Consider the following 24,474-nt stretch of genomic DNA (forward strand, 5'->3'; position numbering starts at 1 on the left):
CTAACCTAGTCTCCTACCCCTTCCATTCTCAGTGCCCGTCATTTGCAATCCTTTAAATCTAAGCATGCCGGTGCTTCCAGGTTTCTACCATGTTCTCCTTATGGCCGTACTCATGCACCCAGTCCCCTGCTGTCTGGGGAGCTCATAATGGTCACCTCCCAGTGAAGCCTGCCCTAGACTCTCTGGCCCCCCGCGGACTCCATTCCTTCTGAGCTGTTAGTGACAGTGCCGCCGGCACTACTGTGAACACAGCACCAGTCACGTCGTCCAGCGGTTTAGGTGCCAGTTTCTCTCCTACAACAGGAGCTCTTCGAGGGCAGAGACGGATTTATTTATGTTTCTAACCTCAGCATTTCCACATCATCAGGGACACAATCACGATCAACAAACGTTCACTGAGTTGAGAAGGTTTATGATGACGCCACACAGAAGCCATGAGAGAAGACAGACTATATAGAAAGCAAATACTGCAAAACTGAAAAGCAGATCACCTCAATTAAAAATGGCAAAGCGGGGGGCCAGCCCTGTGGACAAGTGGTTAGGTTCATGCACTCACTTTGGTGGTCCGGGGTTTGCCGGTTCAAAATCCGGGTGCAGACCCACACACCACTTGTTAGGCCATGCTGTGGCAGCGTCCCACACAGAAGAACTAGAAGGACCTACAACTACAATATACAGGTGTGTGCTGGGGCTTTGGGGAGAAAAAAAAAGGGGAGGGGGAATGGGCAACAGATGTCAGCTCAGGGCCAATTTTCCCCAGCAAAAAACAAAAACAAACAACTCAGCCTTTAAAAAAAAAAATGGCAAAGGGTTTTAGTAAAATCAATATGAAGTGATGAAAAAAGTTTAATTACTAATATCTAAGACACAAGGCAGTCATTTTTCAGGCACAAAAAATTAGTGAGCTGTGGGTCAAATGGGCCCTCAAGAGCATAGCCAGCAGGAATGCAGCTGGCATAATCTTTCTGGGGGGCAGTTTTGCAACAAAACTTTAAATGTACATCATCTCTGACTCAGATACTTCACGTTCTGGCTAGATAAGCAGCCAAGAGTACAGAGATAAGGAGGCTCCCAGGGTGTTACTGGGGCAGGTGTGCGTGTGTGTGCTGGGGGAAGACCACCTCAGAGTCACCCCCTATAAATGGAACTTCAAGTAAATTATGGCACAGCCACAGGAACGAAAATTGTGTAGCTATAAAAATATTCTTTCAGTAAGTAGATCTTTTCATTCATGTGAATTGAAAACAAACTATTGTTGAGTAAAAAAAGCAGGATATAAGCAGTGCCAGGAAGTACTGAAAAAGAAAACCCCCCACAATGATGGGGCTACAACACGGGAGGCAACTGAAAGCGTTCCCAACAGTCAAAGCTGTAACAATTCGAGCAACAACATAAAGTGGTGTTGATTATACGCCACAGTATAAAACAGACACCATGAGTCCATACTGATGTAAAAGACGGACTAAATAAATAGATAAACACATGGCAGGAAGTGACAAATTTCCCATGCAGAAAAATTCCAAACAATCTGTGCAGGTCCAGTGCCTTTAAAGAGCTGGAGCATAACTCCCCACTCCTTAAGTGCCATCCATGCACAGCGACTGCCTTCCAAGGAGTGCAGCATGGAAAGAGGGATTAAGAAGAAAAGAGTAGGGGCTGGCCCGGTGGTGTAGCGGTTACGCTCGCGCACTCTGCTTCAGCAGCCTGGGGTTCGCAGGTTTGGATCCCGAGAGGAAACCTGCACACTGCTCATCAAGGCATGCTGTGGCAGCGTCCCACATACAGAAAAACAAAATAAAGGGAGAGTGGCACAGATGTTAGCTCAGGGCCAATCTTCCTCACCAATAAAAAAATTAAAAAAAATAAAAGAGTAACTTTACCTAGATAAATACTACCTCAACAGGTGATCGAGGGAAAAAAAACTATCATGGAGTAAAAGAGTAGGAAGGATAAAAATAAAACACAAGATGATTCAGTGTAGAAGACCGTGTGTGTCCAGTCTTGCATGGACGGGACAGCTTAACAACTAATATTTTGGTGACAACTAGGTGGCAGAATTTAAGGCAATTTATTTTCCTGTATGCAATTCTGTATTATCCCAATTTTTTATAGAAAGAATGAACTGTGTTTACAAATAGAAAAAGTAATATAGCTGTTTTCTTTTAAAGAGGAAGGGATGTCTGTACATAGACTATTGCTTTGGAATTGTTAATTACATCAGCACCCTTCAATTTGGAAAGACTTTCATCCAAGACTCAATTTCAATTATTCTTCAATGAAATTACAGTCTGATAATTACCAGCAAATTTGTATCGACATTAGCATAAAGGATACTGTATCTCCATAGAGTGGAGTAAGATTACACGTCATCGATAATCGTCAGGTGTGAATTTACCATGTACTCTGCGCTTTCTTCTCTGTAGTCGTCCAGTTCTTTATCCAGACGAGAGAGCTCTCTGTTGACCTCATCGAGCTCAGCTTGTAAGCTCTTGTACTCCTGCAGGCCAGTGTCAAAACTTCTCTTGTAGAGCTGTCTTTGTTGATCTGAAGTGATAGGTGGATATTCCCTAAAAATTGAGTGAGAAAATGACTCCTTACATATCCCCAGCAGACATAAAATCCAGTGTGTCCTCCTCAAAGATAACAAAGCTGGTGAAAAGTGAGAATGACATTCTCTTGTCTTCTTTTTGCTGCTGATGGGCACACGAGGGCGGGATGCACACAAGTTCTCTTAAGAACGATGACACTATATACATCACTGCTCATGTTTTTTTAAAAAAACTATGCCTCCATAATGTTTAGAAATAAAGTTGAAAACCATTTATGAAATTTAAGATTCAAGTCATAGGAACTCATTTATTCTGAACATACAACATCATATGGTAAAGGAATATTTATGTTTAAGTCTTAAAACTGGAATTCTGGACACAAACTATGTTTTTATCACTGCAGCGACAGAGCAGCTGACTGGCGGCTGGCTCTTCTGCTACCACCTACAGTTTTCAGACTGTTTGGGTATTTTTGGTCTTCATCTTGTTTTTCCTAAGTGGAAATAGCTATTTTCAGTCCTTTGATTATAATGGTAGACACTAAAATTCACTTGTATAAAAATGCATGCTCACTGTAAAAATAACCTGGCAATGCATTAAACTATGGAAAAAACCCTGAAATTCTGTCTCACTTGTATCTCTCAACATTCCAGCTACTCTTTCCATGTGGAGGTGACACTATTAACCCATAATCCACTGACAAAATACTCTGAATTGTTTCACAGGACTAACGAACTTCATAGCAATACAGAACTCAAATTTTAGATCTAAGTCAGTCTAACATCTTCATTTTACAGAGGAGAGAACTTAAATGATTTGCTCAAAAGGGAAACAAGAATTCAGGATTCCTGAAAGTTTTCCTTTAAATCTCCCACGATACAAGTTAGGCAAACAGTTTACAGACAGATGCCTGAACTTGGCCAAAAACTCTCGGGGGAGGAGGAGAAGGCGAGGTAAGAGAACCAGCAGCAAGCACGGACTTTGAGCTCCATGTGCCACCCCCTCCCGCCTCCTCGAGAAGCAATACTGTGATGAACCACCATTCATGCCACAAACGTTCTGAGTTGTGTCCCGTTCCTCAGAAGACTTGCGCACAAGGAGGCTGCACGTCAGACATGAGTATAGTGGTAGTGATGGACTCACAATACCACCACCGTGGCTGAACACGGATCAACTCAGTTGTTTACAAAGCTGTTTGCCTAAGTCCTTTGGATTAAACTTTTAAAAGAATCTCTGGTCTCATCGTGAAAGCTTAACTGACAAGTGAACGCCCAAGGAGGGCCACAGCCCTGCTCTGGGGATATGATCATCGGTAAACAAAGGTCCTCTACACGTGCATCTTATTTACAGCAAAGATCTTTCTCAGGTGACTGCTGGTAAAGTAAGGGCTCTGGTGAGGCTTATCGGCTACGTGGGGGACGGTGGATGTGTTTTTAAGACGGGGTGACAGCCAAACACATCCCTCCACGTCACTCTTTATTATGAAAGCGTACTAATGGAAAAACCTAACAAAAACTGTCTCCAGTCCTGCCCGCTAAAAATGAAGTCATAGCACCCACCCCAGTTTAGGAGGAGCAGCTCCCAGACCTGGCTGGCTCACGCTAGGCGCTCCGGCAGGCAGGGCACGCGTACCTGACCCAGTCCTCCTCCAGCTCGTCGCATGACTCGCCGCCGGTCGTGTAGTCGGTTTCGTAGTGGTCCTGCTCTGGTCTCTTTGACTTTCCGGCTCTTCCCTTTGTGAGCGCCCTCTTTGAAGGCGTCTCAAAGTTACCACTGCTGCTGTACCGAGGCTGCCTGACGTCGTCCACAGCTGAAGTCAGTGGAAGCTCCTGAACCACTTCAGGCACCCTAATAAAACAGAGACCGTTTCTCAGTGATCTGGGTACACCACAGCACCTGCCCAGGGCACTGCAATCAGAGGAGTGACATGAGCACGGAGGCGCCCACACGGAGATGCGCGCACCCGAGCGGTTTGCAGCGCGACAGGGAGCAGACCCTCTGATGCACACGGGGCGCTTTAAGGTTCCCCCAGAAGGGGAGCATGTGTAAGCCTTCTAAGTGAAATGGACCTAACATCTCACTTTAGGAAGTCTGGGCTGATCTGGAAGAGGTGCTGAGCGGCCCTGCGCCAGAGGCTAACTCCACAAAAGGCTGGCAGGAAAATAATGACCGCGAGTCTTTCAGACAGGTTCTTCCAGTTCCATGGAATGCTGTGTGGAGAGGAGGAACGCACACACATACCTACCTTTCAAAGCTGACTCTCAGAGATAAGCTCTTTGTAATACTAGACTCCTACATAGCAAGTCTCTTTTCAAGATACAATCTTGAAAAACTAAAAAAACCAAAAAGTTTTAGCTAAAGAAAACAGAATCCCAAAAAACTAAAAAGCTTTATATCGTAATAGATTAAAGAGCCCATTAAGACTTCTTTTTAAAATTGCTATGTTAATCCTGAAGCCATGTAGAATGAATGGAATGGAAAAGAATTACACTTATTTTTCTAATGCAACTAATGAATATTGCATCAGATTTTTAAGTGCATATAACGTTTCTGCCACAAGCATGCAAACAAAGTCTAACGTGAACTAAAACACCGAAAGCTGTGTTGACTGTATACTCTGAGTAACAGGAATGCAAAGCTTATCCTTCCCCAGTAGCAGAGCTGGAGAAGGATGAGAAATGAAATGAAAGAACACAGAGAAAGCGCTGAGACCTCCCGAAGGCAGCCTCATATTCAAATCAACTATTAAAAACATCTGAAGGGGCCGGCCCGGTGGTGTAGTGGTTTAGTTTTCGCACTCCGCTTCAGCGGCCCAGTTCCTAGGTTCAGACCTACACAGCGCTCATCAAGCCGTGCTGTAGCAGCATCCGGTACAAAATAGAGGAAGATGGGCACAGAGGTTAGCTCAGGGCCCATCTTCCTCACCTTATTGCTTTCAACTTATAGGAGCCATATCTTGAGCTCTGACTACAAGGTTCACCATCTCCTAGATGATGCAGAAGTGCTTGATGCTCGGTGTTGTCAAAGTCTTAGATTTTAATCACACTTGTTAATTTCTTGTACACTCCTAAAGCTTTAGGATGTGCATGTAGTTTGGGGGCGGTGGTATTTATTTCTTCTTTCTAAACTTATTCAGGTCAATGTGGCACAGGGTGCTGTTAATGCTGCTTCTAAAAAAGGGAGACCGTGACCTTCTCCCTGAGTCAATGATTAGCAAGTTCCTAGACACTCTGCCCAAACCGCGCGGTCCTATGCTTCTCGCCCTGAGGTGGCAAACAAACCTTCAGAATGCAGGGGGTTCATGGGGCGGGGGCAGAGGGGAAAGACACGGCCCACCCTTGTGTTCGAGACTGATGCTAGAAATCGTCCCCCGCAGGTTCCTGCCTCCCATCTTCCTGCACCTTTGAGACACTGGACGGTAACAGACCTGACACAGCATGAAAGTGAAACCCACATGCCCGGGAAGGGGAGCATGCACAAACCTGAGTGTGGGAATATGCGCGCTCCCAATCATTTTCAAACCTACTTTCAGCTACAAGTCCTATTAGGTCAAAATCCGCCCACCCCACAAGAGGCAACCAGCGTCTATCTCCTCAGTCTCTGACTCCAGCTCCCAGGTCCGGAAGGTCCAGGCCCTCTTGTAGCTTTTGAATTTCTTCCGTTTTGTTCACTGGTTTTACCCTCTGCCACTCCTGTCTCGCCCTGACTCTGAGGGCAGTAACTGTGGGCTTTCCTCGGCCCCCATCCGACAGCATCCTCCATGAGAACATGGACAGGGCACCCCAGGACACCCGGCTCACTGCCGTGCACACGGCAGGTGTTCAATGTAATTCCTGAATTGAAAACACATTCACAACAATCCTCTTTTCCCACGACACCCAGTATAGGTGAGGGAAGAGAAACAATGTTTGACCAACATCAGTGTCTGACCGTCAGAATGATGGCCACTACGTGTGTGGCATTTCAGAACTGCCACCATTACTTGGGGGGAACAGCCAAGCCTTGCCAACCATAGAATTCCATCTTCCTGGTCTCGGGGATGACAATGACCCAAAAAGGGCCAATCAGAATCTTTCCAATAGATCTGATATGTAAGCTTTGAGAAAGGAAATTCTACTTTCTGAACCCTGGGCTGGAAGATGAGCACAGCGTGAGAAACGTGGACAACCACCCTGCTATAGCAGAAGCTCTACTGAGAAGAAACCCAGTGCAGCAATAAGAGTCCTGATATGGTCTGAGCCCCTGGATCACGCCACACCTGAAGTCAGGCCATCCCTGGGCCTTATGTGAACCAGTGAATTCCTGTGATTTGTGTAACAGTTCCAACACGTTATCTTACAGCCTATTTACTGGAACTGAACAATAGTCTCATTTGGCACGCTAAGGTGCCAGCCAACATTCAGCTTCCTTGATTTACAAAGGTTAATTCACCCTGGGTGTAGACAGGATAGTAGAGAGTGCACCTGATAGGGCTTCCTACATTCACTTAGAAGGGGTGGAGAAGCAACCATCTTTAGCTAAATTCTCCCGTCTCCTAATCCAGGATGAATTCTGTCTGTCTTGAAATTCTAAGGTATAGGACACTGTGATGAGCAAAGGAGGCAGACATGAGAGTAATTACCATACGATTCCATTTACAACACCTCCAATAAGAAGCTAAACTAACAGATGCTGACAGGCATCATCACAGTCATGGGGGATGTGGGGACCAACGGAAAAAGGGCACAAGAGGACCTCTGGGCAGCATGAATGTCTCTCTCGGTTGGAGGTGGTTACTCGGCGTTCACAGATGTGAAAACTCATTGAGCTGTAGACTCAAGATTAGTGCTTGTTATTGAAGGGATGTTACGCTTTGGGGGAAAAATCCTAGTCCTGAGGTCCCTCCTGTTTAACGTGGCCCTCAGACACAACGCTCCCCTTCTAATTCCTCTCTATCCACTGCAATACAAGGAGGAGAGGTGCTCGTGGGCCACGGGGCTCGAGGAAAGCCAGGCTACAATTAGTGGGCATCCCGCCGGGTCCAGCTGGATGTACTCTGAACCCCACAGCACTCGGTCCCCTGCTGCACATAACGTGACAATTTCTACTATACCCCGGAGTCCACCAGCCTGCATGTGTCAGGTGCCATGGGAGATACTGTCACATTCGTATCCCTCAGCACCACCCCATCCTCCCCTTCTTCTGGTTCTAAAACTGAGCACCACATGTGCGTTTTCCAGACTTCCCAAGTTCAGGAGTGCAGGTGGGGAGTAGAAACTGGGACAACCCGTATGGAGGACAATTTGACCACAGCTACCAAAATGAAACACAAAACGAAACATCTATCAAAATTTCCTTCAGCCCAGCAAGTCTCCTGTTAGCATATTCCCTCCAGATAGATTCACATGTGTGCCAAGTGACACGTTTATTCCCTGTGGCGGTTGGTAGTAACAGAACATTGGGGAAAAGTGTGCATCAACCTGGGACTAACGAAGTAAGTTTACAGTTTACCCACTGGACAGAAACAAAAAGTCTGTTTCCAAATTCCATTCCAGGGTAATACTAAAACCTACTATCCTCAAACCGATTCCATAACTAACTCAGCCGCTGGCGCCATCCTATGGGTCCCAGGCGCCCACACCGCTGTGCACGCAGAGTGGCTCTCTGCATAACCAGGCCCACTAAATGGAGGCGGGGGATCGAGACAGAACTTTGAAGAAAGAAGAAGTTTTTCAGCAGATACACCTTTGACTTAGAACAATCAAACCTGCCAAAGGGAAGTCTATTTTTTTGGTCTACAAAGGAATTTGGAGTTCCAGAATTATACACAGGAACACTAGCTTATCATTCGTAGGCAAAAATTACATGCAATCCTTAACATTCTCTCCAACGTGCTTCTCTCACTAGTCATCAGGCTGAAGTAGAGCTCGCGTTAGGTTAAATTAACCCTCACTGGGGATCCACTTCAGTAACTGTAATGGCACCTCCTCTGGGCCAGAAACTCCCAGTGAGGCGTTTACACAGCATCTAAAACAAAACCTAGAGGCTTTTTCAGTTTCATGCCCCCAGATGTATGCACAGCAAATGAGATCTCAAGAGTTTCTGGATTCAAATGAAGTCTTCAAGTCTAATAAAAACGTGTGTGGGTAGGGGTTGATCAATGAGTGATTTCCCCCTTCTACTGATGAGACCTAATAATTAGAGTAAAAGGAAAGACTGAGAACCACACTTAGCTCTGTGCTCAGTCAGTAATGTCATCCCTTCACCTGAACTTCAACACGAGACAGAGGACAGAGCCACCTTCCTGGAGCGAAGGGACCCGCCCTTTCTCTATTAGGTCAGCAGAGAACAGCAGCACTCGAAGGGGAAGAAGACCCCGCCCTCCCCATCTTCCAAGTAGCCCCAGGCCTCCACCTGCAAGACAAAGGCCAGTCTCCAGCCTGTGTGCAAGGTGCACGGCACAAAACAGCAACTGATGTGTAAACGTGCAAATATTCATATCTCAGACTCATTCTGTCAGAAGAGGAAGGTGCTACTTACGGGGTCGATTTATAGGAAGACTCTGGGTACGAGCGCTTGTCATTGACTTTCCCGTTGGAGGAGTAGGCCGCGGGGCTGTCCACTCGCTCCACGTAGTCAGAAGGGGGAGGAGGCATGTCCTGGGAGCCTGCAGACACGTTCTTAACCTGAAGAAACAGCCCGAGACAGACAGTCGTTATTTAGCCTGTCATTCAAAGGACAAAGAAATGGAAGAAACACATCACATAAAAATTATCTAACATTTCTTGGGCTTATTAACTACTATTAACCTGTAATGATTGTCCTGTTACTACTATCAGTGTTAACAGTCAATCAGTATTTTTACAAACGCAAAAACGGTGCTGTCAGTTTAACAATCCAGAGTGAGTTACAAGGAGGAAAACATCCCGGTTACCTGGTTCTCATCCTGATGGGACTGGATGGAGCAACATCCATGGCAACTGCTCCACCCCTCGGTAGGAAGACTCATCTCGCCTCACCTGGGCTCGGTAACAAATTCTAAGGTAGTGCTCATGCTGCTGTGAGGGCGCCACACTTGGAAAACCACTAATCTAGGACAACGGACGCTGGATCTCCTCACTCCATTCACCTAAATATGGACTGTTACAACCACAGAGGAATTTAAGGAACTCAGACTGATTTCTGCTGTAATTCTTTAATGAGAGCTGCGTTTTTCTAACGGCTCCACCGTCAACAGCCGACACAACCGTCACATCATGGACTCTACTTTTCCTTCCCATTCCATCCTGATGCAGAAGAAATAATACGCCTTAGAGACTGTGCCTTGTTAACATGAAAGCTTTCCCCCAGAACCTTTTCGAGAAAAATGTAAAGAGAAGCACAGCCAGTGAGATTTCCCACACAGTCTGTCAGATTTCATGCGGTAGATCCAACACTCTTTAAATTTCTCCTAAACATCTTTACATCATTACGCATTACTCTCCAATTGATAGATAAAAAAAAATAACTGCCAAACTCAGATACATCATGGAGTTATTTCAAAGTAAAGGAACAGAATTGAGGTGCAGTAGGGGCTGGCCCCGTGGCCGAGTGGTTAAGTTCGCGCGCTCCGCTGCAGGCGGCCCAGTGTTTCGTTGGTTCGAATCCTGGGCGTGGACACGGCACTGCTCATCAAACCACGTTCAGGCAGCGTCCCACATGCCACAGCTAGAAGGACCCACAACGAAGAATATACAACTGTGTACCAGGGGGCTTGGGGAGAAAAAGGAAAAAATAAAATCTTTAAAAAAACAATTATTAAGGTGCAGGAAAAAATTAACAATAACTCCACAAATTATTTCTGTGAAAAAGAGCAACTTTTCTTTCAACAGTAGGGAGGGTGGGCCTGCTTCACCTAGTGATGAGAACAGTGGCATCAGACCCCCGGCCTCTCCAGGTCCGCCGACGACCAGTTCTAGAAACCCTAGTCTCTCATGGGCAAGAAGTGGGCAAACTACCAACTTCATGAAGTTGTTCTGACAATTAAATGAGATGCCCAGGGTCACATTTAGCTCAGTGGCTCTATGAACACAGGAGGCTCAGAAGAGGCTGGATTCTGGAATCAAAGCCACTAGATCTAAACAAAGAATTTTTACAAGTATTGAAGGTGACAGCAGACTCCTAACTGGGTTACTTTGCTGTTATAAACCCTTGATTAGGTTCAGCACCCAGGCAGTGCATTTCCCTGGAACACACACGCTTCTGAAGAGGAAGGCACAACATCTACTTAGCCGTCAATTTCCTGGTATCCTGTTTTCCGTTAAGCATTAAACGTGCCTGCTCCCTTCCTATCACCACAGTACCACATTCCAGAACGTATTTATGCACCCGCCTCTTGAAGTACGTAGAGGCCTTCTTGATTGTTTCGTGTTCCTGTGAGTCAGAAAGGAATGGAATGGTTTCCTGCTGAGTGGGGTTTGGCAGCAGCTGGGGAAGCAGTGGGTGGGCTGCAGGAGTGTGCTGAGGTTCCCCACTGGGGCTGGGTGGGGCCACTCTGGGCTCCCATTGAATTCCTCAGACTTGACCCCATCACTAAGCTTCATAGGAAAATGCTCGCTGAGCCAAAGCCCTATTCTTATTCAGACTTCATCAGAGTTTAAAAGACTTCCTTTCATAAAAACCCACTTAACTCTCCTCCAGACTTTCTCCTCTTGGCACCATTAGCAGAAGTTCCTACTGACTCTGGCAAACTGGGAACCAAAACCCTACAAAAGAGGTGTCTGGGTGTCCTTGTAGAGACTCCTTACTGCTGTAATGGAATGTCCTGTTCCCTGTAGTTCCAGCTAATCCTTAATAAGGCTTCAGGAGTCTTGACTCAGTACCAAGTAGTGGTTGTGCCACCCTCTGCTGGAGGCCCCACAGGTCCCTGCTGGGCGAGGCCCCTGTCTGTCCGCCTCTCTCCCCAGCACCTGTGCACACAGGCCTCCCACTGGAGCTCGGCGGTCAGCTGTTCAGGCACATACAAGGGCTTGCTCCCACGCCTCGACCGTCTGTGGGCAGTGCACTGATCTTAAGGCCTCCACTGTCTCCCCACTTACAGCGCCAAACGCTGGACTGGTAGATCACTTAGGCACAACCCTCCAGGTAAACACTGTGACTTCCTTTCCAGATGAGGAAGCTATGGCTCAGGGAGCTGGACAGGTCCTTTCCCAAGGACCTACACCTGTCAGTGGTAACGTGGGATTTACGGACAGGGCTCAGGGGAAAGCCTGGCCCTGGGCCATCTCCTCCCTTCCTCTTTGGGTCCCAACAGCCCAGCACAGCATCCGGCACAAACCACGAGCCCAGAGCGTGCTACGTCAAGGTGCCCTCACTGACCACTGTTCCACTTCTGCATCTTGTGTATCCAAACACCTCGTCAAAGGAGCAGATCTGACCTTCATCTCTCAGGGCTGGCGGAAGCGGACTAGCCTGACCACTAACTCCACCTGCCAGCACACGTCTTTCAGGACTTAAATGTTTTTTTACACACATGCACAATGAATTCCAAGGCAGAGCTTGCTTTGGCGGAACATACACTAAAATTGGAACAATCCAGAGATTAATTATTAGCATGGCGCCTGCACAAGGATGGCATGCAAATGTGACTTGTTCCATATTTAAAAAAAAATCCCCAGCCAGACTCAAAGATGAACAAGAAGCAGCCTGTGCAAGACATGGAGGCAATCCAAGTGCCCACTGACTGATGACTGGACAAACATGTGGCATACATATACACAATGGAATACTACTCAGCCATAAAAAAAGACAAACTCGTCCCATTTGCAAAAACATGGAAGGACCTGGAGGGAATTATGGTAAGCGAAATAAGCCAGACTGAGAAAGACAAACACCAGATGATCTCACTCATATGTGGAATATGAACAAACCCACGGACAAAGAAAACAGTTCAGTGGTTACCAGGGGCAGGGGGGTGGGGGAGGCACAGGGGTTGAAGGGGAGCACCTAGATGGTGACAGTCAAGAAATAACGTACAACTGAAATCTCACATTGATGTAAACTAATATGAACTCAAAAAAAAGGGCAGCAGCCTTTGTCCTTAAAAGGAGCGTAGGAGTCTAGGGGCAGAGGCAAAAAGATCTGTAAAACAAGGAGGAGTAAGGTCATTTTTTTTTTCTTTTCTATGCTTCACCTTCCCTGAAAGAAGCTAAAATAGCACTTTTTCTCACGGTACCAATGCAAAGTGAGTGGAGACCTGCTGCTCTCAGGACAGCAGGAGGAGGGGCCAGCAGGGGACACCCAGCATCAGTCATTCACAGAGCAGGGGCATGGGGGGAGGCCTGGAATCAGTCATTCATAGAGGAGGGCCCTGGTGGTGGTGGGTGGGTACGACCCAGCATCAGTCATTCACACGAGGAGGGCCTGGCGGGGGGACCTGGCATCAGTCATTCATAGAGGGTTCAGCGGGGGGACCTGGCATCAGTCATTCATACAAGGAGGGGCCAGTGGGGGGACCCGGCATCAATCATTCATAGAGGAGGGGCCGGCAGGGGGACCCGGCATCAGTCATTCATAGAGGAGGGGCCGGCGGGGGGACCCGGCATCAATCATTCATAGAGGAGGGGCCGGTTAGGGGACCCACATCAGTCATTCACAGAGGAGGGGCCGGTCAGGGGACCCGCATCAGTCATTCACAGAGGAGGGGCCAGCAGAGGGACCCGGCATCAGTCATTCATATGAGGAGTGGTCCTCAGCCTGAGCCTCCTGGTACCAGAAAGGGGATTTCAGCTTCACTGTTATTCCTGACAGGATCCCCAGCCCACAAAAACTCAGTGGCCTAGCTAAAGCTCTTTAGACAATAAAAAACCCCACCATTTTAGTAACTATAGTAAATTTTTAAAGATTTAGAACCTGAGAAAAACTTAGCTTAATTCTCAACAGCAAACAGCGAGCAATTTTTCTCAAACAACTGGAGAATAGCCCTAAGAAATTCGGGGCAGAAAGAGTGAAAACACAAATCAAGGCAGATTAGTCACCTAGTAAGTCCTGAGGGGCAAGAGCAGGCCGAGAGGAGGGGCGGGAGCAGGCCAAGAGGCGGTCATTCCCACAACGAGAACTGCTGCTGTGAAGCAGGGAGCCTCGGGCTGGGGGCTGAGCAGGGCTCCCCGTGATGTGGATTAAGGCCACCCCAGCTAGAGAAGCCCAAGGTGACCTGGCCTACATGCCAAACTATATGACCCAGTGGACTTTTTTTATGGTATGAATTAGGGCTGCCCCAGGGAGAGAAGCCCGGGGCATCCTCACCTGCATGCCGATCTATATGGCCAGATTTGTATCTAAAGTTATATGACCGCACAATAACCAGACCCCATCTGCACTGAAATCATTTAACGACTTTTCACATCATCTTTTCTTTTTCCAGTAAAAATAAGTCACGTACCCATGCCTTATAAAATTAGCCCTAACCCTCAACTCGGGGCAGCAGCAGGAGCTCTGACCGCCCGTGGGTCCTGTCCCCACGCACCAGCTCTGCCTGCCCATGGGTCCTGTCCCCATGCCAGCGGGGGCAGCAGAAGCGGCGGCAGCAGAAGCTCTGACTGCCCATGGGTCCTGTCCCCATGCTATTCCACACTATTCTCTAAATAAAAGAGCACTACCGCCAGATCTTAAAAGTCTAAGAAATCTTTCTTTCAACTCCTTGGCTCACCGACCCCGCATCACCCTCAGCCTTCCGTGCGGAGGGGACCCCGTGAGGGGAGGCCCTGCTGGCCCAGAAATCCACGCCCCGGGTCCACCGGCCTCTCCTAACTGGGAGCTGCGTGAGGAGCCACTTCCACGCCAGGGGCAGACGTCATAGAAGGAAAGACCCAAGACTGCAGACGGAAAGACAGCCGTGCTGAGAAAAATACACTTAGCCAAACCAAAGAATGGCTGGGACTCACTCCTGAGAGTAAGCTCAAGAAGGACAACACTCAGACCGGGTTTAAGGAATATGAATGATCCATTCAGGGCGAGACACAGGAACTGCTCCCAAGATCCGTACTCCAGCTGGGAAAGAACTGAAGTGCTTCTGAAACGTCAAAATGAGAGAAACCCAAGTGAAACCCTTTCAAAAGATTTTCACAAGAGGTAATCATGATGAGGACAAACTTCGATTCAAAATTTAATTATACTCATTAGAAGTGTTCTGGTTATGTCACTTGTGAAAAGAATCTTCGTAACAAATAACACCCAACACTCCTGGGAGAATCAGTGCAAACACCCCAGTTCCTGGGGCCAAACGGAAGACAGCAAAGAGCAGCTCTCTGGCAAACCCTCTGGCCTTCCTCTCCGGGGACCAGGAGGGGTCCACACAATCGTATGCGAGCGCCCCTGGCACCTGAGCAGCATCCCCACCTGGCTGGGTAAGTCAGAGATGGAATGGAAAGGTCAAGAACCATTTAGCTCACTTTGAAAGAAAACCTTCTCTCCCCCAAAACAACGTCTGCGGAGAACACCTCCCTCCACGCGAATCCACTTCATGTGTCATCTGGATTAGTACGAGCAAAAAAGCCCATGATGGCCACTCCCCATTTTCCTTTTTGGCCTGCTCCCTTCCCAGTTCACACAACAGGGGAGAGTCAGGCGAGACCAGCATCCACAGGGGTTGCAGCCTGACGGAAGTCATCCTCCTCCAAGAAGGACAGGGGGTCATCTGTGGCGTTTCCATCACGTGCCAGGCAAAACCTGACCTTGTCTGTTCCTCACCGCGGCCCAGCGAGACCTGATTATCTGTGTTTTCAGACAAGGTTACTGAGTCTCTAAGGTTAAATTAAATTGTTCAAGGTCCCACAGGAGGTGCCGAGGCAGAGGAAGATTTGAACTCTGGTGCACCTGACCCCAAAGCCCAACTCTTTCTGGTACAGAAATTTAAATACAGAAATTTAAATTTAAATACGGCTCCAGGTAGCCACATTGTCTGGATACCAACCATTCCCTGCAACAAAGGGACCATTCTCACCGCCTAACTCGTCGTTGTCACACCCTAGCGATCTGTCCGGAAGAGTTTTATTTGCTGGTTGGGGTTGGAGTAACGTTGTCAGAGCAGCTTCTGACACAGAATTGCTGGCACTAGGAGCTGCAGTCCCCAGGTGCCGCCGTCTAAGCCAGAGTGTAGGACCCGCTCAGAGGGAAACCAGGGCTTTTCCTGCTCGTCATCAGGGTGGAGGAAGACATCAGATATCAGAGAAACGAGCACCTTTGTCTCAGCGCCACCTGAGGCCACGTGCCCCCACCCCTCCACAGGTTCTGAGAACAGTCAGTGGTCCAGCTCGTTTTTCCCGTTTTCTGACATTTTACACCCACAGACGCTCCCCCAACAAGAGCCTCAACGCTGCGCCTGGAGAGTTCCCTCAGACTTTTCTCCGCCTTTGGTGGCTGGAAGGCAGGCACTCCCAGACATAGCAATCTTACCAGTGAAGAGATCGTGGACCAGGTTTGAGGAGGTCTGACTAATGATGTCGATCGGATGCACTGAGGACTCAGCAGGCGCAATGTCCCCCACCCAGAGGGAAATACTGACATACAGCAGCAAAGATGAAGCTCTGAGTCCACAGTTGTTCCAGCTCTGCGCGTGCGTGTGTGTGTGTGTGTGTGTGCGCGCGCACGTAGAAACCTCACACTCGGTGAGTGACCGCATTCACGGCCCCCTGGCTCTAGAAGTGGAAACCCTCGTGCAGACTGTCTGGTAATCCTCCTGCACCTTGCGCCAGCAGCCCGAACAGGAGAGCACAGGGCACAGTGCCTCAATCCCAGAGCCTGGTGGGTCACCCCACCTGGGGCTCCAGATCCCCTTCAGTCTACTGCGCCCCCTGCACAGCGGTCTCCTTTTCTAAGTTGGCTGTGCCCTGGAAAAAGCTATATGCATGTGACAAACAAAGGGCAAGCAATAGGATACTGGTGTATAAGAGGAAGCCATTTCGTGTAAACCCAATTTGGCCTAACCTTGTTTTTTCCCAATAGGGTCTGCCATGGCCATTGAGCACACATTGTATGTCTGCTTTAAGCATTTGCTATGTCCCAAAGACAAGAACAAATGCCCTTAAAAGAAAGATGCAACTTCCCCGACATGGGCATCTCCTTAAGCATGAGCATCTCTCTCTAGGCTAGGAATTGATTGCTGTGCTGACCCTGTGAGCCCCCCAGCTCGAGACAGCAGACCTGCCACCTGCTGTGTGAATAGCTGTGCTGCGCCGGCTAGGCAATCTCATGACTGTGGTAAAAGGGACCTTCCTATCACATGTGATGTAGGCTCTTTGTTCTAAGATGGTATATAATCACTCTGTACACCCCACTTCTTTGGTGCCCTTCTTTCCTTGGGGAAGGAAGGCTCCGAGCTAAGCTAGTCCTGGGACCTGGCTCATAATAAACTCACCCCAATGTTCATTTCTAGATTGGTTAAGGGTTATTTTCATCAGCACACGCCTTAACCCAATCGCTCGCTGGGCCCACACTGTTCCAGCGGCAGCTATGGCGGCAGCCCGGCTCCACAGAAAAGTGGTTCTCCACGTGTGGATCCCACACCAGCAGGATCAACACTGCCTGGGAATGTGTTAGGAATGCACATTTTCAGGCCCCATTCCAGACCCACTGAATGAGAAACCTGGGGAGGGCCCAGCAAGCTGTTAGCCAGTCCTGCAGGGGTTCCGATACTTGCTGAGGTCTGAGAACCACGGAGAGGACACAGCTTTCCTCCACGTCACAGACACCTGCCCGTTTAGACCACTATGCCTACGGTCAACTTAGATCATTCTATTCAGTGCTGGAAATCTCGGAATCCCACAAAGGCACTCAGCAGCTCCAGCACCCATTCCACCTCCTTCCTCGCCTTCTGTCACAACTCTCAGGACCGGCTCTCTAGGACGCCCGGGCCCGTCCACCCACCTGCTTCACACACAGTGGTGCCGGGACAGACGGGGTCTTCCGAACTCCACGCTGGTGGGTTCCAAAGTCAGTAGATGGACAGGGCACTTCCACTTTTGTTCCATTTTGTCCATTTGTTATCTGAGGCCACAGACAACAGCGAAATCTTTCCCAGGGTGACAGCCTACTGTACCAAAAGTCAGTGGCCCACAGGACTGTTTCTGCATTAAAGAATGCTTGTCCTGGTTGAAAATAAAAAAGCTATTCAAGTTTGTTCAGATGTCTGACACTGACTACCACCACTGCCCTGTGTCAGTCACCTGCCCACATCCCTGTCACTCCCTCCTGTGTGCAGGGAGATGATACGCAGAGTCTGCCCACACCCTTCAGAAAAGCACCTGTTCTTGCCGTACCTTGTAGCAAGCTTACAAGTAAGAGGAAGATTAAGTTATACTGCACCAACACTGAATGTATTTATACTCTCATCAGGGCAAACGTGCAAATGCTAACAACTACTGCTCTAGCCGAAACTTACTGGGCGTTAATAAATTATGCACTGGCCCTGGCCTAAACTCTTCAACCCGTTACAGCATCAGCATATCTGTAGACGGACCTTTAATTTCTCTATTTACACACAAGAAACCTATTAAATGAACAGACAAAACCACCTTGGAGTCCAAGGAAACCAAATGCTTCCCAAGGCCGACCCCAAAGCACAGGGTCCAAGCTGTGCAGTCGGGGACCTCGCCCCTCTCCATGCCCCGCGCTCACCTTCTCCAGCTCCTGCCTTGACAGGTGGATGCTGGGAATGACGCTACATGAACGCTGCATCACAACGTCAAAGCCTGAGAAACTTCTAGAGATAAAACTACCTAGATAACAAACAGCTTTTTGTCCTACTTAAAAACAGGATCCTGGGGCCGGTGGCCGAGTGGCTAAGTTCGCGCGCTCTGCTTTGGTGGCCCAGGGTTTCACCAGTTTGGATCCTGGGCACGGACATGGCACTGCTCATCAGGCCATGCTGAGATAGCATCCCACATGCCACAACCAGAGGGACCCGCAACTACAATACACAACTATGTACTGGGGGGATTTGGGGAGAAAAAGAAAAAATAAAATCTTAAAAAAAAAAAAAAAAAAAAAACAGGATCCTGTTTAACAAATTTCATTTATTTCTTGGTAACAATGGAGAAATGAGTTTATGGCATGTTCTTTCCTGAGTCTATTCCTACTCCTGATATAAACCACGTGATGAGGCACAACGAGAAAAGGTGCAGACAGGAGATTCACAGAAACCACCCGTTGAGAACGGGTGGCTGATGTGCAGGTGGACAGGCACTTTCCACATACGTCATCTCATCTCAGTCTGCTAGTTTTACTCAGTGCTATTTTCCCCAATTCTACTGGCAAAGAAAATTGAGGCTCAGAGGAAAAAACGCACCAAAAACCACAAATTCTAAGACAAATATAATCCTTGTGGGGCTGTGTAGCTCTCTGCAAACCTCGGCTTCTCCTTGAGGCCCCGCCCTGGAAGGTTGCAGTGGGGACGATGATAATGCATACAGTGGCGGCCTAGAAGGGCCACTCAGAAAACGGTGCTTCCTGCCTTTCTTTCTTTTATTGTGATTTTTTTTAGCCTTGCTGCCAAAATTACTAAACCATGAAGCCCAATCCCAGGTCGGCCTGACCAGCTCAATGAAAAGAGTCCTGAGAAATCAGAGCCACACTCTCTGGTCCCGATTTGTCAGTCACACGGGGCCACAGCCAGGTGAGCACGTGTCCACCCGGCTGGCCTTCAGCTTCCACGTCAGTTCAGTGACGTGACGGGAGGGCCTCCCCCTGGGGTCCCATACCAGTCCCAGACTCTGCTTTCTTTTACTTTACGAAAGCCAAATCAACATTTATTCGCAGGAGCTCCTGAAACGGAGGTTCTTAACTGCCAGTCACTGTTTCACCAGAAAACCGCAGGTATCAATAAAAACCAATCTCAGCCATGTTGCACAATCAGCTCTCAATGTTTACCGTAGGCGTGGGCTTTTCTAAAGGCAGGTCCCAGTTCTAAGTATTTACTCTAGAGAGAATGAGTATGTATATCTTGATATTTTTATTTATGACTTTCTGAAAATCCAGGTGGGTAAGGAAGATCTGAATGCAAAGATTAACATGAAATACTCATCTTCATGGATGAATGGGCGCTGGTCCCTCCAACCTCAGCTCTGGCTCCCATGGCCGAACGGGCCCAGCACCGGCATGCTCAGTGTGCCTGCAGGACACAGCTCCTCTGACGACGGTCGCCTGCCTTGTAAGAGGTCCAGCTAGTGCAGGGGCAGAAAGAGATCGGAGCAGCACGGTGCCCTCCATGGGAGGCGCCAGCAGAGGCCTGGGGGCCTGGGTGAGACCATCTGAAGCTGCTCAGAAACTCATCCTAAGCTATTCAAATTGCACTTTCAATTTAAACCCGGTCAGGTGACCACAGACATCAAAAACAAGTGGGCAATTACAATTAATTCATGTGTACATATTGTCTGCAGGGCACCCTCTCTCTAGACACCCTCTCCCCGTGCCACTCGTACCTGTGGGGACTGCCATGTGCCCTATTATGTGAGGAGGGCCCTGCCCCTGGGTCACCTGCCCCAAGCTGACTCAGTCCAGGCCCCTCCCCAGGCCGCTCTTCGATGAAGCACTAATAGCTTTCTGCCCGTCTTCTCGGAGAGAAAGTGAAGCCGACCCAGGCAGAGAGAAGTCAAGATGAGAAAGCAAATCCTAACGGCCTGGAAGTCCCCAATTTCAGCTGTTCCTCATCCACACCACTCCCGTGTCCTCTGTGGCTAAGTTGTGTCAACTCTTTCTAGGGTTTCACGAGTCATTATCAAAATTCTTACAAAATAATTTCCTCTTTTCACCTGTGCTAAGTTCTGTTTCTGTCAACTGTAACCAGGAGAACTCTAATTCATGGAACATCTAAGTTCCCTCTCCTCTGTCTAGTCAGCTGTCTTCCTTCCACTGTCCTCAGACAAAATAACACGGCCCATTTCATGGACCGAGAACCTGAGGTTCAGAGGTTCACGTGTTTGCCAAAGAGTGCAGGATCAGGACGCGGACCCAGAGCAGCAGGGACTAGTGCTGTTGCCCTCTACCAGGCATCGTCTCCAGACCAGACGTCCCTGACGTATGCACTGGGTAAAAAGAGCAGGACTGATGGGCCTGGAGTCACAACGAAAGCAGAGAAGCTAGAGTCCAAACCCTGGACTGCACTCCCTAACACACTGCTGCCCCTAGACAGCGGGAAAGCCAGCGTCACACACCGAGAGCAGGAGAAAGGGGCGACCAATCCCATCAGGCTACTTCTCCACGCTGAACCGACCAGAGGGTCTCCCTGCCCACAGCAGTGCACACTGCAGTGCCTGCTTTTCCGGCCTGTGTGTAGAAACGTGACTCAGAGTAGTGGGGGGGGGGGGGGGGGGGGCTGCGCTCAGCTGAGAACATCAGAGGGTCCCTACTCTGACCAGAAGGGAACCCTGAGTCAATGCCCAGCACCGCGACACACTTCAGTCACACAGCCAAGACACTGGGACATGGAACGAGCCTGGTCTTTCTAACTGAGGTGGGGAAGGCACCTGGGGACAGGTCACCTGGGAGCAGGTGGAAGCAGGTGGCTGGGAGAGCGAAAACACAGAGCAAGGGACTGAGACTCAGGACTGTAATTTGTGGGTGGGACGGCGGGTGTTCACTGTGAAATCAATAAAAATACAACAGGCAGGCTACGAACAGACCAAAGAGACCAATGGACCAAGAATCGGGATTAATCTATTTCTGTGCACCTGCACTCCAATTAAAAAATATAAGAGGAAACAGTAATTACGAAGGTTTTCCCTAAGAGCATGTTGGCATGGAAATACCCAATTCAGGTTCTAGCCCCGACTTTGTCACCTGCTGCGAGACCCTAGGCAAGTGAATAAAAGATGCTTTCTGTTTACATAACAGCAAAGTTAAATTCAACATCAATTTTCTCCATTTTCAAAAATTACCATATACTTACCATAGGAAAATGACTTACTAACTTTTTACATAATTATTCCGGTCAGAATGGGTTCACTGAGGAAGAATAACCAAAAGACTTGACTTTCACCAAAAACGTAAAATTTAAGAAGATTAAACTTCAGGATGACTAGCTGACCATCTGGGAACAAAATTAAATGAGATCTCATCTCATACTACAACAAAAAATAAGTTTCCCAGTCGGAATGAAGTATGGGCTTTAGTAATTAGGTACCAGTATTGGTTCATGGGTTGTCACAAATGCACCATACAGTAACATATAGTAAGGTGGTAACTACAGGGAAAACTGGGTGTAGGGCAGATGGGAGCTCTTTGTACTATCTTTGCAACTTTTCTGTAAATCTAAAACTATTCTAAAATTGGGGCTGGCCCCGTGGCCGAGTGGTTGGGTTCATGCACTCTGCTGTGGTGGCCCAGGGTTTCACCGGTTTGGATCCCGGGCGTGGACATGGCACCACTCGTTAGGCCACACTGAGGCAGCATCCCACATGCCACAAGTAGAAGGACCCACAACTAAAAATACACAACTATGAACTGGGGGGCTTTGGGGAGACAAAGGAAAAATAAAATCTTTAAAACTATTCTAAAATAAAAAGTTTATATAAACTGCTGGATTGTTGGGGCCGGGGTGGCCCCAGGGCCGAGTGGTTAAGTTTGTGCGCTCCGCTTCAGCAGCCCAGGGGTGGCTGGTTCGGATGCTGGGCACAGACATGGCACCACTCATTAGGCCATGTTGAGGCGGCGTCCCACATGCCACAGCTAGAAGGACTCACAACTAAAAATATACAACTATGTACCGGGGGGATTTGGGGAGGAAAAAGAAAAATAAAATCTTAAAAAAAAAAAAACTACTTGATTGAGGTGACAGCTACACAACACTAAAAGTTTACTAGAAATCATTTAGTTGTACACTTACAATGGGTGAACTTTACGATATACAAATTATACCTTACTAAAGCTGTTTTTAAAAGCTCCTAGGAGTCTAAAGGTCTAAATTGAACAATTATAAAATCAAGCAACATGAGACAGGAACTTTACACCATCAAGGATGAGAAAAAGTATCATTAAACTGACAGATATGTTTACCTCAACCCTCGGCACATATTTAGTCAACACAGGGTAAAAACTAAAATAAAACTTTGGAATACAGAAGAAACTATAGAAGACTGTTATTGAAACCTTGAAGCAGGGTGTGGAAGACCTTTGAGGAGCCACAGGAAGAAACAGAGAAGCCATAAAGAAATGGATGGGAAATGTAAGTACCTAAAAAACAGAAACATCCATACAAGGTGAAAGGTCAACAATAATGTGGGAAGAAACATCAGCAACATATGACAAAATGTTACTGTTGATAATATGAAAAACTCTAACAGGATGAACAATCCAGAATAAAACTCAGCCATGTTATAAAGTCAAGTGATTTAAGAAGACAAATAGCAGATGCAGACACATTTCATCACGACATTTTTTAAGTTAAAATGAAACACAATTTTCCACTTATCGGATTGACAAAAATTAAAGACTGATAAGGTCCAGGGCAGGGAGAAGATGCTGGGAGATGACCACGCTCATACACCGTGAGTGGAACCGCCAGCCTTTAAAAACAAGGCAATTTGGCCCAGTACCTAACAAAATTTAAAATGCACACACATGATGACCACTTCTAGAAATCCATCTTATACCAATACTAGCAAGAGAGCATAAATCATGCATGAGAACGTTCACCGCAGTGTTATCTGTAACAGCAAAACCCTGGAAGCAGCCAAAATGCCCATAACCAGGGGAATGCGCCACGGTATATCCATACTGTGTAATATACCAAACAGCTGCTAAAAGCAGCAAGCCTGAGAAATGTTCACCACTCAAGGCGAGTTTTTCAAAAAGCAAATTGCAAATAAACACGTACCTTATGATCCCTTTTCTTGGTCTAAAAAACACCAAATTATTAAAAATGACATCACATTATTTACCATGTGCAGGCATCATTCTAACTATTTGTCAAATATTACTTATTCTAACAACCCCAGCAGGCAGGTGCGTTTCAGGGATGGGGAAGTGGAGGCAGAGACATGAGACCTCGCCTGTCTCACACAAGCAACCGGCCGGCTGGATTAGGACCCAGGCAGCCGGGCTGTGGCCGCACTCTGACACCCCCTCTGCTGCCCAATCTGTGTCTGTGACTGTCTACACGGATGGAGTTTGAGGTGGGGTGCAGGGGTGGGAGCAGACATCCAGGCTACACCAGTAAGAAGGACCCAATTTCAGAAAAATTACATCGGGGTGAATAAGGTCTTAGGATGTATGAAGTCACTGCGTAAGAATAGGAAAAGCCTAGAGGATATAAACCTGTCTGTTAAAAGGTACTAACTGGCCCCAATGGGCAACTGAGGGAGACAATAGGGAACTTTTCCTTTTTTCTTTCCTTTTTCTACATTATTTGCATCTTGTTAAAATAAACTTCTATTACTTTTATATTAAGACCTTCTTGCAAACCACAGACAAAAGCCATTATTTAAAATAGTCAAAAACTGGAAAAAACCTAATATGCCGCCATAGGGAGTGGCCGTAACATCCCCACAGTGGAATGTCAGTAGAAAGCTGCGTGGAGCCAGAACTGCACACATCACTGATGGCTGTATTGACGGGGACATCTCCCATGAAGGGCAATTCCTCACTGTCTACCCAGGTACATGCCCTGTGACCAGCAATGCTACCAGGGGAAACCTAGCCTAAGAAGGAGGGAGTGGACAGACACCTATACAAAGATACAAAGTTTTTAAAAATCAGATCATTGTTTGTAACATTAAACAGCAAATGTGTCCACCCACGAGGACTGGGGACATGAACCACGGTGCATCCACACGCAGAGGCTGCGACGCAGTTAGGAGACACCGCACACATCACTGAGGGACACGGGCATCCACACGCAGAGGCTGCGACGCAGTTAGGAGACACCGCACAGATCACTGAGGGACACGGGCATCCACACGCAGAGGCTGCGACGCAG

General features: G+C 47.8%; 1 protein-coding gene and 1 non-coding gene across 16 annotated transcripts in view; one reads left to right on the forward strand and one right to left on the reverse strand.

Annotated features, from left to right (window-relative positions):
* OCLN (occludin) overlaps positions 1 to 24,474 on the reverse strand; it is a 48,690-nt gene that overhangs the window by 4,694 nt on the left and 19,522 nt on the right. For all 15 annotated transcript variants that reach the window (XM_070233512.1, XM_023618238.2, XM_070233515.1 and 12 more), the window contains 3 exons: positions 9,069 to 9,214; positions 4,182 to 4,397; positions 2,396 to 2,567 (listed from right to left, as the gene is read on the reverse strand). In XM_070233512.1, coding sequence (XP_070089613.1) covers positions 2,396 to 2,567; positions 4,182 to 4,397; positions 9,069 to 9,214 — 534 coding nt within the window. The remainder of the gene's footprint in view (positions 1 to 2,395; positions 2,568 to 4,181; positions 4,398 to 9,068; positions 9,215 to 24,474) is intronic.
* LOC111767981 (U6 spliceosomal RNA) lies at positions 12,064 to 12,170 on the forward strand. Its single transcript, XR_002799943.1, has one exon. It is a non-coding gene; the product is annotated as a U6 spliceosomal RNA (small nuclear RNA).

The sequence above is a fragment of the Equus caballus genome, chromosome 14 (assembly GCF_041296265.1).
Source record: "Equus caballus isolate H_3958 breed thoroughbred chromosome 14, TB-T2T, whole genome shotgun sequence".
NCBI classification, from domain to species: Eukaryota; Metazoa; Chordata; class Mammalia; order Perissodactyla; family Equidae; genus Equus; species Equus caballus.